General features: G+C 44.9%; 1 protein-coding gene across 18 annotated transcripts in view; it reads right to left on the bottom strand.

The window, feature by feature from the left end:
• Positions 1 to 15,614, bottom strand: part of macf1a (microtubule actin crosslinking factor 1a) — a 200,950-nt gene that overhangs the window by 62,071 nt on the left and 123,265 nt on the right. For 17 of the 18 annotated variants that reach the window (XM_044052296.1, XM_044052300.1, XM_044052307.1 and 14 more), the window contains 24 exons: positions 15,392 to 15,565; positions 14,666 to 14,953; positions 13,673 to 13,822; positions 13,280 to 13,513; positions 12,941 to 13,120; positions 12,683 to 12,856; positions 12,429 to 12,596; positions 11,622 to 11,813; positions 11,369 to 11,542; positions 10,994 to 11,117; positions 10,360 to 10,559; positions 9,957 to 10,274; positions 9,701 to 9,867; positions 7,435 to 7,591; positions 7,213 to 7,324; positions 6,505 to 6,567; positions 5,871 to 6,109; positions 5,497 to 5,626; positions 4,240 to 4,439; positions 3,758 to 3,985; positions 3,401 to 3,677; positions 2,008 to 2,606; positions 1,733 to 1,921; positions 1,440 to 1,646 (listed from right to left, as the gene is read on the bottom strand). In XM_044052296.1, coding sequence (XP_043908231.1) covers positions 1,440 to 1,646; positions 1,733 to 1,921; positions 2,008 to 2,606; positions 3,401 to 3,677; positions 3,758 to 3,985; positions 4,240 to 4,439; positions 5,497 to 5,626; positions 5,871 to 6,109; positions 6,505 to 6,567; positions 7,213 to 7,324; positions 7,435 to 7,591; positions 9,701 to 9,867; positions 9,957 to 10,274; positions 10,360 to 10,559; positions 10,994 to 11,117; positions 11,369 to 11,542; positions 11,622 to 11,813; positions 12,429 to 12,596; positions 12,683 to 12,856; positions 12,941 to 13,120; positions 13,280 to 13,513; positions 13,673 to 13,822; positions 14,666 to 14,953; positions 15,392 to 15,565 — 4,944 coding nt within the window. The remainder of the gene's footprint in view (positions 1 to 1,439; positions 1,647 to 1,732; positions 1,922 to 2,007; positions 2,607 to 3,400; positions 3,678 to 3,757; positions 3,986 to 4,239; positions 4,440 to 5,496; positions 5,627 to 5,870; positions 6,110 to 6,504; positions 6,568 to 7,212; positions 7,325 to 7,434; positions 7,592 to 9,700; positions 9,868 to 9,956; positions 10,275 to 10,359; positions 10,560 to 10,993; positions 11,118 to 11,368; positions 11,543 to 11,621; positions 11,814 to 12,428; positions 12,597 to 12,682; positions 12,857 to 12,940; positions 13,121 to 13,279; positions 13,514 to 13,672; positions 13,823 to 14,665; positions 14,954 to 15,391; positions 15,566 to 15,614) is intronic. The other variant, XM_044052306.1, reaches the window with a different exon arrangement.

The following is a 15,614-nucleotide window of genomic DNA, read 5'->3' on the forward strand; positions in this document are numbered from 1 at the left end:
TGTTGCAGAGACCAGATGTAATAGTATGGCGGCCGAATTCTTAGGTTTACATTTCACGCGGTGATTGAGTGTCGAATTTCCACCATGACCATATATGACAAGTGTGACTCTAATAGCCAGACTCTTCTGAGAGCTATAGTTGTTCTGTTCTCTCTCAGCTCACTGACACTCGTCTGCCAGGCAACCACACACACACACACACACATTCATGTACGGCAGTCTTAGTGAGGACACTCACAGACATAATGCATTCTCTAACCCAGGGTCTCTCAATCCTGTTGCTGGGGACCCACTGCCCTGCATGTTTTAGATGTTTCCTTGCACCTGCTTCAAATAAATGGGTTGTTATCGGGCTTCTGCAGAGGTGTCGGAGCAGGGAAACATCAAAAGATTGATTCAGAAACCCTGCTCTAACCCCTTAACCTAACCCTAATGATCATAATCTAAACCCACTTCTAACCTTGACCATAAACCAAGTATTAACCCACAAAAAGCCATTTAAAATTGTGAGGACCAGCAGAAATGTCCTCATAAAGACAGGTTTGAATCAAAACATGTCCTCACAGTTAACTATGGACGTACACACACAGATTTGTGCAGCTATTGTTGCAGCTTGTGTTATCCCTAACCTTAACCCTAAACTTAACCTAAGCACAATTCAAAACTTAGCCCTGAACTTCGGTTGTGCCTCATTAGGACCAGGTGTTGGTCTCCATGAGGACGACTGGCCCTGACAAGGTCAGTGTTTATGCCAGAAAACATCCACACACACACACACACACACACACAGTGTAAATAGTTCTCCCAGTTGTACAACATCTCTTTACCTCAGTTTGAATAAATTGTCTTAAGCTCATGTTAATTTATAACTGTCGTGATCCTCGTGTGCTGTTGTTTTTTTTTCCACAGCTGCATGATGGGAAGATGATCCCTCACCGGCTTCAAACAGTATATTATGGGTCACGTAAATTAAGCTCATTAGCAGCTTTAATGACTGACCTCAGGTCAGCAGCTTGCTCTGTGCCTTAGATCTTAACCGTTGTGAATCGACTATTGCTGTCAGCACCCACTTTCTTCACACGGCTAATTGGAAAAGAGTTTTGATAAGCGCAACTGACACATTTTTATAGACATATATGCCTTTGAATAAATGTTTAATAATAACTTAAGAGCTTCTAGCTGTGGAATTCAAATAACAAAATACAGGATAAAGTGGAACTAAACAGAGTTGTTCTCTCTGTTTCTGGTTTTGGTGAGATATTTTAGGCCTACCTTCCTACCTTCTTTTTAATCTTTCTTTTAAACTGTGAGCATGACGCTCAGTCAATTTCCCTGAACAAACCGTGATTATATTTCATAAAATACGGGCAGTGTGTCTGCTCTAATCTGATAACTTGGGAGGTGAAATGAAAAGCAAGACGTTTGACTCTGCTCCTCACCTTGCCTGTAACGTCATCAAACTCTTCCTCTGTGTCCTTGGCCTGCTGCTGAAGCCTCCCTGCGCCCTCAGTGCTGCCTCCTGGTGTCTGAGGTGCATCCTGCACCAGCCCCTGGGCCAGGTCTTGGAGATAGACCACCTGAGGTTGCAGGGACCTCAGGTTCTCCTGCTGACACCGGAGTCGCTCCAGACTCTTGGCACTGCAGCCCTGGACAGCAGATAAACACACATGATTGCTTCTGCACTTAAATGACTGATGACTTTTCACGGTTTCATAGTTTGTGGTTTCAGTACCTGAGGACCCAGAGCCTCCTGGACTTCAATCTGGTGTTTGGCAGCCTCTAGTCTTCTCTCCACAGCCTGTCTGCCTTCTTCAAACTCCTTCAGGCGGCCGGAAAGTTCCTCCAGCTGAGTGGTGCGGTTATGGAGCCTCTCTCCCAGTCCATCCACCCTGCGATTCAGCTGGGCCTTCTCATCTCGTACCTACACACATTTTAAATTTAAATGACTTGAATATAGTTTTATTCATGTCCTTGACTTGTGTCTTTTACATTAGATTCTATACATACCTCCTCCTCTCCGATGCAGCACTGCTCCAGCAGCTGATCAGCGGCGGCGTTAAAAGACTCAAGCAGAGGCTGTCGTCTCTCCAGGTCCAGTGAAAGACCTCTGGCCTTCTGCAAGGCTTCATCCAGGGCGGATGCATCCAGTGTCGGTTGGATCTCTCCATCTTTCTGCTCACAGTCTGATAACCAGGGTTTCAGCTCCGCCTTGTGCTGCTGGTAGGTTTCTGCTTTGCTCAGAGTGTTCTTCAGTTTGCTCTCACGCTCCGAGAGTCTCTGGTTTAAAGCCTCCCAGTCCTGTCGCAGGGCGGCCAGGTGAGACTGAAGGGCAGACCGTTCGTCTCCTCCCGCGGGGAGAGTGGCGAGCAGTGACGCTCCTTCGGCTTGGATCAGCTCGTACGAACCTCGCTGACTGGCAATGCCTCGCTGCAGCTCATCCGTCTGTGCCAGCAGGGAGCGAATGGCCTCTGGCTGACAGGGCAGGGAGTCGCTGGATGATTCTCTGACATCAGCCTGTTTGTCGAGCCAAGAACGCAACTCGTCAAACATCTGCTGGAACTGCTGTGTGGACGACAGGGCGGCCTGGAGCTGAGACAGGCCGTCAGCTAGAGAAGAGCAAAGAGAATTACAAACGTAAACACTGGGAAACTGTTTTAAACAAAGAAAAAAAAAGGCACAAAGATGAGCTTTAGTTGCATTTATTTCTCTGGATTTGTAAGGCCTTGTTTCCTTTTAATCAAAACAATATTCCCATTCAAGCTGGAGAGGAATTTAAGTTAAACTAAACCAAAAAAAAAATCGATAACACAGCCAGTCATCTCTGTATAGATAATCCCCACCAGCAATTACAACAAGCAAAAACAGAAATGTTTGACAGAAGCCAAAGCACTGGATTTCTCTCGCATCCATCGATACTGAGGAGCTGAGTATCAACAGATGTGCTGAGATGAGTTGAAAGAAAAAGATTGAGATATTTTCATCTTGGCGCAACAACATCACTCTCCAGTGAAAATAATGTATTAATGCAATCACTGCATGTAAACAACCCTGAACAATGCTTTCAGACACCCACTACAGTCTAGACATTTTCCTAAAATTGTCCCGTGGGCCTGTCTGTAAGAATGCAGATGTCTGCAACAGTTGCTCAGGACATTTTCTAGAACGTTTCCTGCCAGCTCGCTAGTCAAAGATCCATATATTATCCAAGTAAGTTCATTTGAGAACACAGGAGGAAAAGCCCAGGATAAGTAAGTGCCCTGCCTCCTGTGTGCTCAACCCACTTCCTGACATTCTCTAGCTGCTGTGAACACGTCTGACCTGGACAATCTCCTGCTGCATTCATCATACGTGAGCATAAATATCTGGAAAATGTCCAGAAATGAACTAAAGTTCCACAAACCTGCACGCTCCTCCAGACTCCGCAGTGGCGCGCTCACACTCTCCAGTCGTTTACTCAGCTCCTCCTTCAGGTAAGGTTCGGCTACGATGGCGCTCAGCTCCTGGCAGAGCCTCTCGGCCTCGGCTAGCTCGCTCCGCCGCCTCTCCAGCTCGGAGCGGATTTCTCCTGTTTCCTGCAGGCGACGTTTCAGCGCCTCGGGCTGAGCACTCAGTGACGCCTGAGCATCCAGCCTCTCGCTCAGAGTGGAAACACTGGAGGATAGTTCCCTCAGCAACGCCTGAGGGAGAGAGGAAGGAGGTCAGAACATTCTCCTCGTCACAGTGACAGTGTTAACTTCTAACTAGACTAGAATCTTACCTGGTAGCGTTCACTGGTTCCTTGGGCCTGGTCGATGTGGCTTGACCTCTGGCTCAGTCTGTTTGTGAGGGCTCCCCACTGCTGTGAGATGGAGCCCAGCTCAGTCTGCACCTCTGCTAGGTCCTTAGCGTCCTGAGCTGAGTCACAGGTCTGGGAGAGGATTCCCTCAGCGGACTGGGTCAGCTCATCGAACTGAGGCCGGCGGGTCTCAAACTCACGCAGCATGAACTGAAAGGAAAGAAAATGTTTCGATGAAATCCTGAAAAACTAAACATCCAATGGTAAAACTGCAGATTATAACAAGACTCCCTTTTCTGAGTGTGTCAGAGAACTATAGTACACTCTTATCTGCTGTTTCCTCCCTTTTCTTCATTTTCTTCAATTATTATTTCAGTGCATACAATTTTTAAAAGCTTTTTATCACAACTATGCTTCCTATGTCGTATTGATTATGACTCTGTCGTCAGTCTTTTTCCGCTTACCTGCACTTGTTGCTTCTGCGTGTTGAGCATGTTGGGGTCGATGCTCAGCGGTCCAAGCACGCTCATCATCAGCTCCTTCTCCCTCAGCCACGGGCCCAGTTGATTGGCCGCCGAGGCGAAGCTTCCCAGCCGGTCGGCGCACGTCTCGAGCTCCGTCTGCCTCTGAGCCGCGGTCTGATTGGCCGCCTGCCAGCGGGAGTCTGCAGGAATGAACCGTAACCATAACATACAGCAAGCGTGTTTCTATAGTAAACGTAACAGGTTGTTGTTCTGTTTATTAATTGTACAGTAAGTGTAATTTTACACTCTAAACTGATAATGAATGTATTTTCATATGAAAGTATCACATATTACCTTCTCATTTCATCCTATTATTACTGTCATATCGTCTCCTTATTACAACATTGTTTTTATCAAGCTGGAAACGGCAGTAAAAATAAGACGGCACTACCCTATAAGAAACTTATTACCATACTATTAGCATGTGGTGACTGCATTTAGTGTTGCCGCGTGTTTTATATTTGCTGACAGAGCCCGTCTGCTCGATGAGTCTCCTTCTAATTCAACCCATATTTCTTCACCAAAAAAACAGTCCAGGGTCGAACGATCAGTGATCAGATATTAACATGACATCATCAACGTGAAGGAATCAGCGTTCTTGATTTAAAACCAAAGAAACAACACACACACACACACACATAAAAAAGACTTTTTTTCTTCCTCTGTTTTTACTCCCACTTCTTCTTTCTCCTTTTATCTCTTTGACTCATGTTCTGGGCATGTGTGTGTGTGTGTGTGTGTGTGTGTGTGTGTGGCTAAGAAAAGACATGATGAAATGCAAACACCTCCATTTTGGATTTCACTTTAAATATTTCTGTCTCTGTTGGCTCATATGAAGAGCTGGTAAAAATATCAAGTGTGCAAAGGCACCAATGTCTTTTTCACCATCATTATTACTCTGAATTTCTTTTATACAGGTTACCTGTATAAAGTGTTCACACGGGGCAGCATGAACTCACTGACATCAGGCAGCAGTGGTGTTTGTTAGTATCACTTGTTGTTTTCCATCCATATTACTCTTACACAATAAGCTTTCTATGCTTTTCTGAAGTCTATGACCCTAAAGCACGGAATCTCCCAGGCCTAAAAGAAGATCATTCTCATCAGATATAGCAGTAGTTTTTTGTTGTTGTTTTTTGCCTTCAGACATTTGTGCTCATTTAAAGATGTTGTTTTTGTTTTTGGTTTCCAAGGTACCTATCTCTTGCAGCTGTTGTCTCCAGCTGTCTGCTTCAGGAGAGTCGGGGTTGTCTGCGATGAGCTTCCTCAGCGTGTTCTTCAGCTCCTCCACCTTGTCGGAATGCTCAGCCAGCTCAGAGAGCAGGGCCTGAGGAGGAAAGGAGAACATTTGAGCCATGAAATTGGTGTTTGAAATGTTTGTAATTAATGAAATAACCAGATGGACTAAAAAAAAAGTTAAATATTCAAGTAATTTCCAGAGTTACCCTGAAAAACACAAGCTACCCCAAAGCAATTAACAGACTTTTCTTTACATCATGGAGGATTTGGAGGTTAAGAAAACACACGCTTTTTTATTATCTTCACTATTCACAAGTTGGACTGAATTTTACCTTGTTCTGTTGGGCCTGGGCACGTACCACCTCAGGCTTGGAGGGGGAGGCCGTCTGTCCCTGTTTCAGGCTGTGCTCTTTGTCGCTCAGCCAGCTCTTGAGCTCGTCTGCCCCCTGCCTGGCCTTCTGCCTCAGCTCCAGCGATGCCTGCTGGCGACCGAGTCGCTCTTTCAAGTCTCCGCCCAGCATCTCGTATCGACCGTTCACATCAGACACGGCGACCTGGAGCTCCGTCAAGTCTGAGAGAACCACAAGAGAGATAAGATGTTGATTAGTGGCCGGGGCAGGCGCGGAGAAACAAGATAGTAGATTTCAGTAAGACATCTACTGTAATCAAGTGAAATAGGGTCATGAGATCTACAGCTTGTATTTGCCTACAGCTATGGAGAGCAGGTCGATTAGGGGCGGCCTGTATGAGAAGATGAATAACATCCAAATGTTCCTTCATAACGTGAACAAATTTGCAAAATAAAAGATGGTTTACATGGACAGAAACTTGACAGGAGACACAGCTGTATACAACATAAACATAAAAAGGATGTGATTGTTCCACACACTCTAAACTCGCTAAGTATTCACACAAAAACAGAGAGATGAAGAGGAAGAAACTGGAGGAGAAGGAGGAGGAGCTAACCTTTGCAGGTGTGAATGCCATTGACACTGCTGGGACCTGACGAGCCATTGATGTGAGGGCCACCTGGGAGAAAGACACACACACTTGACTGAGACTGCGGCAACTTTACAAAAAAAATTTAAAAGAGCTGAGTGGGACAAAACACAAAAGCTCTGGACAGACGTGACGGAAACAGATGACAGATATGAGAACAACATGGAGGACAACCACAGAAATTGAATTTAAATGAATTTCTAATCTTCTGATTCCTTATATTTCCCTCACACTTTGACTTCTAGTTAGATTAAAGCAATACTTTCTGGTCATGGACTTAAAGACGGCAACACAACTCTCCATAATTGTTCTTCTGAGGACCAGCGTGAAGGGTTTAGTGGCAGAACGGTAGTGGAACTACACCAGCACTCCTTAGTTTTTATGACTTTATTTAAATCCAATATCACAGCTTAGACGTATGGGAGTCTGTGATCAGGAGCGAATGGACAATAAAAACAAATTTAATGCATTCCTTTTCCTCCCTGCTCCTTGATTTGTTTTTTCTTTCTCAGGTTGTACTGTTTTATGAACCCCAGGTTGAATTTCCCTCCCACCTTCACCATCTGTAAATCTCACCTAAATCACAAAAAAAAACCCTCTCATGTGGAAAATGTGTCATTTGAACGGAGAGGGAGGTTTTGTTTTGCTTGGCCATGTTTCCGTCCTCGTTCTTACCAGTTTTGGTCTGAGGAGCAGTGATGTCGATGATGATGGACTCGAGCTCTGAGCCTGTTTTGTTCAGGTCCTGAACTCTGGATCCCTGAGACTCCCAGTCGTTCAACAATTCCTGTATAAACAAATCACAGTGTCACCCAATTTGTTTTCCTTGCTCTTTAATCAACACTGGTGGTTCTGTGTCTTTTTACGTTTAGTATGGATAATAAAGATTCTACAAACCTTGAGCTGCTGGACTCTTTTCTGCAGACTATCGGTGTTGACGTTTGCCTCTTTGGGTGGGAGCTGCTCCTGTGCTCCCTGAAGCCACCTGACGAGGGAGCCGGAGAGTCCGCGGAATTGAAGCAGCTGTTGCTCGCAGGACTGGATGGCAGCGAACCTGAATCAGGAAAACAAAGTGTCGAAGAGAAAGAGAATTCATGAAGAACCAGCGACTGAGTAAAGGAAGCAGAGATGACGAAATGACAGATATCCGACATTTCAGCTCCACAGCTGCTGTGTGCACAGTGACTGACAAATCTCTTTATAAACAAAGGGTCATCTTATATCACAAAATACACATTCCAAATAAATATAAGGATGAAGAACAGCAGTTTTATCAAGGAGGGTGAAGGAAACGGCAGTGTTTAAAGTCAGAAAGATTAATTCAACAACATTGTATAAAATGCTGTGTAAATATTTAGTGATGGGATGAAGTAGTCGTTAAACTGAGTTGTGTGTAACAGGAATGGGGTAGGAACACAGACATTTAGACTTCTATCTACTCCTTTTCCTACATGACGAGATAGGACGAGAAGGAAATGTAAATGTGTTATCAAAATGGTGAATGTTGAACACGTTGGAAATTACCTACCTACCTATCCTTACCCTTATCTACCTTACCACCTTACTTACCTAACCTTACCTTCTTATCGAACTACCATACCCTACCTACCTGCTAGGTATCCAGGTAGCTTGCTAAGTATCTAGCTACCTATTTTGCTAAGTATCTAGCTACCTACTTTGCTAAGTATCTAGCTAGCTGTAATACCAATTGTCAGAACCTATCTACCTAACCTTACCTTCCTACCTCACCTATCTAACTACCATACCCTTATCTACCTACCTACTCATTAAAAGCTGGAAACTGTGCGTGTGTAAAGGAGATTAAGGTTTTCATTCATATTAAAGCCATCAAATCCATGTTTACACTAGAACACACTATATTTACACACACACTGCACAAAGCACTCCAGTATTCAGGGTCCGCCGTGGCCCTGAGGCAACATTAACACAGCCTTGACCTCTGCCTCTTTTATACGCGATCTCTGTCTGAAGCTACGGCTGGAAAAGTGCTGACCGCCCGTAGACCAAACAGCTCGGAGAGGTTGTCTGGCATGAAGCGCTATCATTATCATCACGCTGCTATTTTCTCCTCCGCCGGGACTCGAGGCCCAGAGTTATCAGAGAGAGTGCCATTTATAGGACGGACAATGAGCCACGTCCACGTCCTGCTTAAATTAGCTCCCGGGCCTCATCATCACTTACACACACACACACATACACACACACACTGAGTGTACAGTATTTGGAAACCAGCTGCTATGAAACATCATTCAACACCAAAACATCATTTACAGTAAGTATGAAAATAACCTGCAACACCCATGTTTGAGATTACAGCTGAGTGAGTTTTTAATTCATTTCAACAGTATAATCCAATCAATCTAATCTGGTCTGACAGTATCGAAAATCCCAGTCTCCTGCTGATAACTTTGGTTTTTCACTGATATGCCGTCCAGCAGCGTCGTCATAGCAACTGTTGGTCCGTGAAGGCGTCAGATTTAGAAGGACATTTTTGGAAAATGCCAGCAGCACAGCTTGTTCTGCAGAGGCAGTGTCAGTGCGTTCAGGTCTGCGATTTCATTTCTGTGAATTTAATTGTGACTTTATTCCAAAAAGTCAGTTTCAAAACCAATGTTTTATTTTAACATCAAGTCAAACCAAATATTGATTAGGCTGAGGCTGAGACTTATAGACTCATATTAAACTTTGTATCTGCTGCCATCTTGTGTTTTTTTATGTGAACAGAAAAAGAAACTGGAATTATAATCTTGGAATTCATTTTAACAGCCTATTTCTCAATTTTAGAAACTTAAAAAATTATGTTTTATGTCAATATCACCTTCTTAAATTTAGGACTGGGCTTCAACAACTGATCCATTAGTAATCGCCAACTGCTTTAATGAACCATTCATTGGTTTGAGGTTTTTTATTTTTACATTTAAATAAACCTATCTATCAAAAGACTTAATTGAAAGACTTGTAAATGAGCCAGGACTAGGGCGCACATAATTGTCTTGTGATGTCTTGTGATGTTCAGCTTCTTAAGTGTGAATACTTTCTGGTGTCTTTGCTCCTGTGTGAAAGTCAACTGAAGTGAAATAGTGAGGATTATGAGATTTGACATTTTGTGGCCCAAACTAATTGATAAGATTAAGAAAATTACCTGTCGTTGACATTTGCCTCCAGCTGGCTGAACTCGTCAGAGACACCTCTGACGTTATCCAGGAGGCTGTGAGTGTTACTGAAGGTGTCGCCGTGGCTGAGCTCGGTGCCGAGGCTGCAGAAGGACTTCAAAGTTCCAGCTTCCTGCTCCAGCTCCGTCCTCACCTCCTGAGAAATTATGCATAAAACAGAAATTAGAATATAGCTCAGGAGGCTTTAAAAACCTTCATATGAGTTCTTCTGGCTCTTCTGCGGACCTCAATAGTTTGCCTGTAGTCATCCACGCTGCGGTCTGGCTGGCCCACCGGGCTCAGAGCCTTCAGTCGAGTCTGTGTGAAGACGTGGAGGTCGGTCCCCAGCCGCTCGTAGCTCTCCAGTCTGGGCAGCAGTGTTTTGAGCTCGGATTCTCTCTGGGCTTGACTGGTTTGAGCTGCAGCGTAGCGCTGAGTCAGTTCGTCTAACGCGCCCTGGAGGCCTGAGGCTGTGGAAGCATCAGAGCTCTGCAGGAGTTTGGAAACAGAGTCCCGCGTTGCCTCCACGCTGCCCTGCCTGGAGAGGAGCTCCTGCCGAAGTTTCTGAAGACAGAAGAGAAGGGTGAATTTTTAAAGAGCACGGTTAAAGTTAAGTAAAAATAATTTTTGTCTCTGGTTAAAGTCCGACCTGGTTTTGTGTGAGGGCGTCTTGTACAGCCTGAGCAGTGGGCTCCACCGGTCCAGGCTTTAGAACCAGTTGGTCCAGCCAGCTGAGCAGACCCTTCAGGCCCTCCTGCACACTGACAGACTGAGCCACAGCCGTCTGAAGCTGCTTGGCTCGTTCAGAGACGGAAGCAGAGAGCGATCCAAATCTCTTCTCTAAACCATCTGATTAAGACAAGACAGAAAGTGTGAGAGCAAAAAACACACACTTTTGCACTGAAATGTGCAGGAATAAGGATTTTATAACCGTTATGAACTGGCAAAAAAGAGCAGTGGTCACTATTCTGTATTTTACTCCTGTTCCTCTAACAATAGATCGACCAAATAATGGAATAAAATTGATTCAGCACAAAAAAGTAAGGTTTGCTCCAAACATTCATGGACTTTGACACATTGACGGCTCAGAGTCACAGTTCTGAGCTGGAAATGATGCAGGAATTCCCTGGACCGTTATTTCCCACTGATGCCACTGGGAGCCAAAGTCCCTTGAAAATGCCAATAAACACATTCCCCCTGCTCAAAAAAACATGTTTAAACCTGGGATTAAACATGTTTTTGGGGGGTATAAGTTTGACTGGAAGCAGAGGGAACAGGTTTACCTGCAGCACAGAGGATGTCGACAGCTTTGAGGGACGGAGATTCATCCGTGCTGACCAGATCTCTTCCTGCTCTCTTCACCTTCTCCAGCTGCACGGAGCGCTCTGCCAGTTCATCCTGCAGGAGCTGAGGAAACGAGACACTTCTTTAATTTAAACTAAAACAATTTCTTATGCAATAAAAAAAAAAATGTAAATCCAGACAAGGTTCATACTTTCCATTTGAGCAGTGCACTCTTTTTTCCAGAGTTAAATTACGTGACTGAACTGAAACTTTGTGGTGCGCAGATTATGTCACAGCTGGGAAAGGCGACTGTGCGCGACACTTTCCTTCTCGCTCACTCTTTGTTTGAGTTGTGTTATTTTTTTTCCTCTCACCTGTACTTGTCGTAGTGTGTTCTGCAGGTTCTGTGGGTCCGTGTCCCCGCTGGGCTTGGCTATGCTTTGGTTCTGTTCCTGAGTGCTGAGCCAGGAGTGGAGGGATACGACCTCGTCCTGGTGCTGCTGGTACCGCTCCAACAGGCCGGACAGACGACCACCCAGATCTGTGGACTGCACAGGCCAACAAGGACATTAAGATAAATCAAAGACATCACATAGAATACATTTGTTACAAATGATGAAAACTCACTTTTGTGTGTAGGGTTGTGTATCTGTGGTTTGCGTCCTGTAGCTTGTCGGTGACCAGCTGCTTGGTGGTGTCCAGAGCTGGATCAGAACCGCCAACCTGCTCCAGAGCTCCTTGAACAGAGTCTAGAACCTTCTGACCAGAGATGGAGACGAAACGCAGGTCCGCCTTGTGACATATCACATCCTCGGCAAGCTGGAAACACAGATTAATAATAATAATAATAATAATAATAATAATACTACGTTTAAAAGGTCAGTTGGGTGTCCAACGGAGAAATTTGAGTTTATTAAACAACCTATATCACTTATTTGTGAGTGTGAGTGAAAAGTGTGGTCGTGACCAGAAGGTCATTCCAGCAGTGGCTGAGAGAAAATTGGAAAGGAAAAGCACATAAAACACTGAAAATGTGATATCGAGGGAGATGTGAGAATGTGACGGTGGGAGTGTAAATCAGTGTGTTTCTGGGCATGTGGACAGACGGATGGAGACCAAGCGTGGAAACTCAATCTTCCGAGGATAATTAAAGAGAAAGCAAAGCATGGTTTTGCAGTTATGTGGGAGGGGGGTGTGGGGTTCTGGGCACTTCAGGCAAAACAGAACCCAACTGCACCACTGCATAACTTACGCCACCTACAGGCAACACATTACAGCAGCAAGATTTCTGCATTTAAAAGGCTATAGTTGCTTTTATTCACATTTCAGTCTGTGCTTTGTGAGGCATTTATGGATTCTATCAGATTTAAGTTTTTCAATTTAGTTAAGACAGATTAACTACATAGCATTAACAGTGTTGTGTATTTCCTGTACCTTTCTGTGCTCGTCCAGCCTGCCCTTCAGTCCCTGTGCGTCGGTTTCTCCTTCCCCCAGGGAACGGAGATCCTGTTCACTCTGTTCCAGCCAGGCACAGAGACTTCCATGTTCCTGGAGGAACTTTGTAAACTCATCCTTTAGAGCCTCTGACTTCCTCAGACGGTCCTAGAAGAGACAAACACAAACAGGTGAAGCAGTCTCACGTCGTCTTGTTAGTGACACTTTCAGGATACATTAAGGATTCAAGTTACCTGGCAGCTCTGGAGCTTGTCCTGGTGCTGGGCCTGCAGCTGGTCCAGGGCAGCTCGGAGTCGCTGCTTCTCTTCAGGAGGAACGGTCGAGTCCGGCTGGTCCAAAAGAGACCGAGTCGACTGTGTGATTTGAAGAAGCTGAGCCTGTTGAGACTGAAGCTGCTGGAGCTCCGTCTGGTCAAGAGGACAAAGGTTAGTTAGTCAGAAGCTGGTAATAATGTCACATGCTAGAGTTAAAAAAAGGTGAGAAATCCTGACCTGCAGCATCTCTGTGTGCGACATGACGGCGCCCTCTGGCTGTGAGAATGATGAATCACAAACACTTTGAGCCGTAACTGATTGAATTCCTCTCCTGTCTGGTTGGTTGACGGAGGACAACTCAGTCAGCAGCGAGTCAATCTGGCCTCGTGTTTCTTGGAGTTCCTCCTCTGCCTTTGCCTGAAGAAGAGGAGCAGAGGAAAAGAGTTGAATACAAACATGGGATCAAGCTTAAAGAAAAACAATCTCATCTAAAAAGTACATATTTATGCATTTGTATTGATAAAAACATAAAAAAATAATCTGTATGTAAATCTGTTACATCCCTCTTGTTCCTACCCTCTGTGTGTTCTGCTGGACAGTGTCGTTGATGGCTGTGTCCAGCTCAGACACTGACGTGTTTGCTGAATCTGTGAGGGCGCTGTACTGCTCTTTCATTCTCGTTAGCGCCCTCTGGAGGTCTTCTCTCTCCTGCGGGCTCAGACTCTCGCCCCGCTCTGCCAGCAAATCCTCCACCGAGCGGATGGCTTCAGCTATGCCTTCGCTCTTCGCCTGGAGGTCCTTCTGTACGTCCTGAAGAGAAAATGCCATCATTTACAAGACATGATTAAAACATACTGAAAACTGATTAAATTAATGAATAAAGATGAATTTATGCTTTTCAGGGATTTTATTGCCAAGTTTGTGTGACCTTTATATTCCTAAAGTGGGGATGAATTTAAGTTTCATTACCTTCAGTTTCTTCTGCTTCTCTTGCAGGACGTTCACGTCACCTGACTCTAATCCAGCTTTCTGACTGGCCAGCAAACTGGCGGCTCCAGCCATCCACATGGTCAGGCCTTCTAGTTTCTGAGAGCATTCAGCTTTCTGCTGTTGGACCACCTGAGAAAAATGGATGAGAGAGAGAAAGAATGGAGAGAGAGAGAGAGAGAGAGAAAGCAAAAGACCCACAAAGAACAAAAATGTGAGGAAAACTGATAAAGAATCTTCTGAAGCTGATTCAGCAGTTTTGAATCTTCTATTTTCCAAAAACCAAACGCGTGTGTGCGTAGTACACACTTTGCAAAGCTTTGAGCAGATTGTGTCCAGAGTTCACACTTAACTCACACACACACACACACACACACACACACACACACACAGAGGCAGACATTGAGACACACAGTGTATTTTACTCGACGTTCAAGCAACAACAAAGAGAAGTTAATCAAGTATCTTGTTTATTGGCAGTTTTTTTTCCCCCCTTTCTCTCGTGTTCAGCTGAGACAAGAGGGGAAAAACTTAAGCGAGGCTGCTCTGCCGTTACCGCCGCGACCTTCAGTAGCGATCTGAAAACAGCAAGGCAAAACAGGTTAAAAACACACACGTTAACAGACACATGCCCAAGAGCAAAGACGACGCGAGCGTTAAAAAGCCTGGTGTGGGAAAGCGTGAAGATGGTGATGACGAGCATATTGTGGCAAAAGCATTGGCATCAAGAGCAGCAGTGGGTCGCTATCTAAGTATGAAATGATGAGAGGATGATGGAGACAGTGTGTATTAGCACTAGAAGATCAAACTGTGGTCATGTTAGATGGTTTACATGAGTTTTTGATCAAAATATGACTTTAATTAACATGTACAAAACCTTGTGTGAGAAAGCGTGACAAATAAGAGCTGTATTGTTAACTGCATTTTACAACACAGCATTTCACTCCGACTCCTCTCAAACGTCGTTTTCCAAACCTCTTTCTCCCTCGCACTCTGCCTCTCTCTGTCCTTCTCCTCCTCTTTCACCCTCTCCCTGCGCTGCCTCTCCTCCTCCCTCGCTCTCTGGGCAGAGAGAGCATCAGCCCAGGCCTGGGCTTGGCCCGACGCTCCGTGAAAGGCCCTCTGGAGCTGCTGGAGCTGCCCCAGCAGCTGCCTGCTCTGCTCGGGCACCAGGTCCTGAGCTCGCTCCGAGATGAACACCTGGATTTCAAAGGCCACGTTGTTGACCTCGCTGGAGCGAGCCGTCAGAGAGGCCTGAAGCTCCTTTAAGAGGAAAGGAAGGTGAAAGTGACAAGCAGGAATGGTAGAATACCAGTTTTTATGGCTCAAATATCTGGTAAAATATCTCTCTGAAATCAATTCATTCTTTTAAATCTGGCTTGAAAACCTATAACCTAAATCTTTAATGCTGCTGCTGCCGTATTTGTTGTTTAAATAAACTTGCTTAAACTTGCCTTGCCTTACCACTTAATTCATTTTGTGCTGGTGCATTTTCTACCCCACTGCAATCAGCCATTTCACAAACATAATGCTTCAACCTTCTTTTTCCAATTGGAGATTTTGGCCATTACTGGACTGATACCTTCACTACCATATCAGCTCATCCCAAATCACAATTACACATTTCATTTCTTATTTTGTATGATAGCATAGTTAATTGTGCTGTAAAATAAGCCAGAATAAAGAGTCGAGACAACTTGCCTTGCACAGATTCAGCTGCTGCGTCAGCTGATCGTCATTGTCATGTTTCTCTGATTTCTCCATTTTTTCCATCCCTGCCATTCCTCCATCCATCTGAGCCTCTGTTCCTTTCAGCCAGTAGAGCAGACTCTCCACTTGTCGTCCGAGTGACTTGTGCTCGGCTGTTACTGCCTCCTGAAAGAAAGTGAGTAAGTCCGGCCTTTGAGCGCTGAAGACATGTCGT

Source organism: Solea senegalensis, linkage group LG20, assembly GCF_019176455.1.
Source record: "Solea senegalensis isolate Sse05_10M linkage group LG20, IFAPA_SoseM_1, whole genome shotgun sequence".
Taxonomy (NCBI): Eukaryota; Metazoa; Chordata; class Actinopteri; order Pleuronectiformes; family Soleidae; genus Solea; species Solea senegalensis.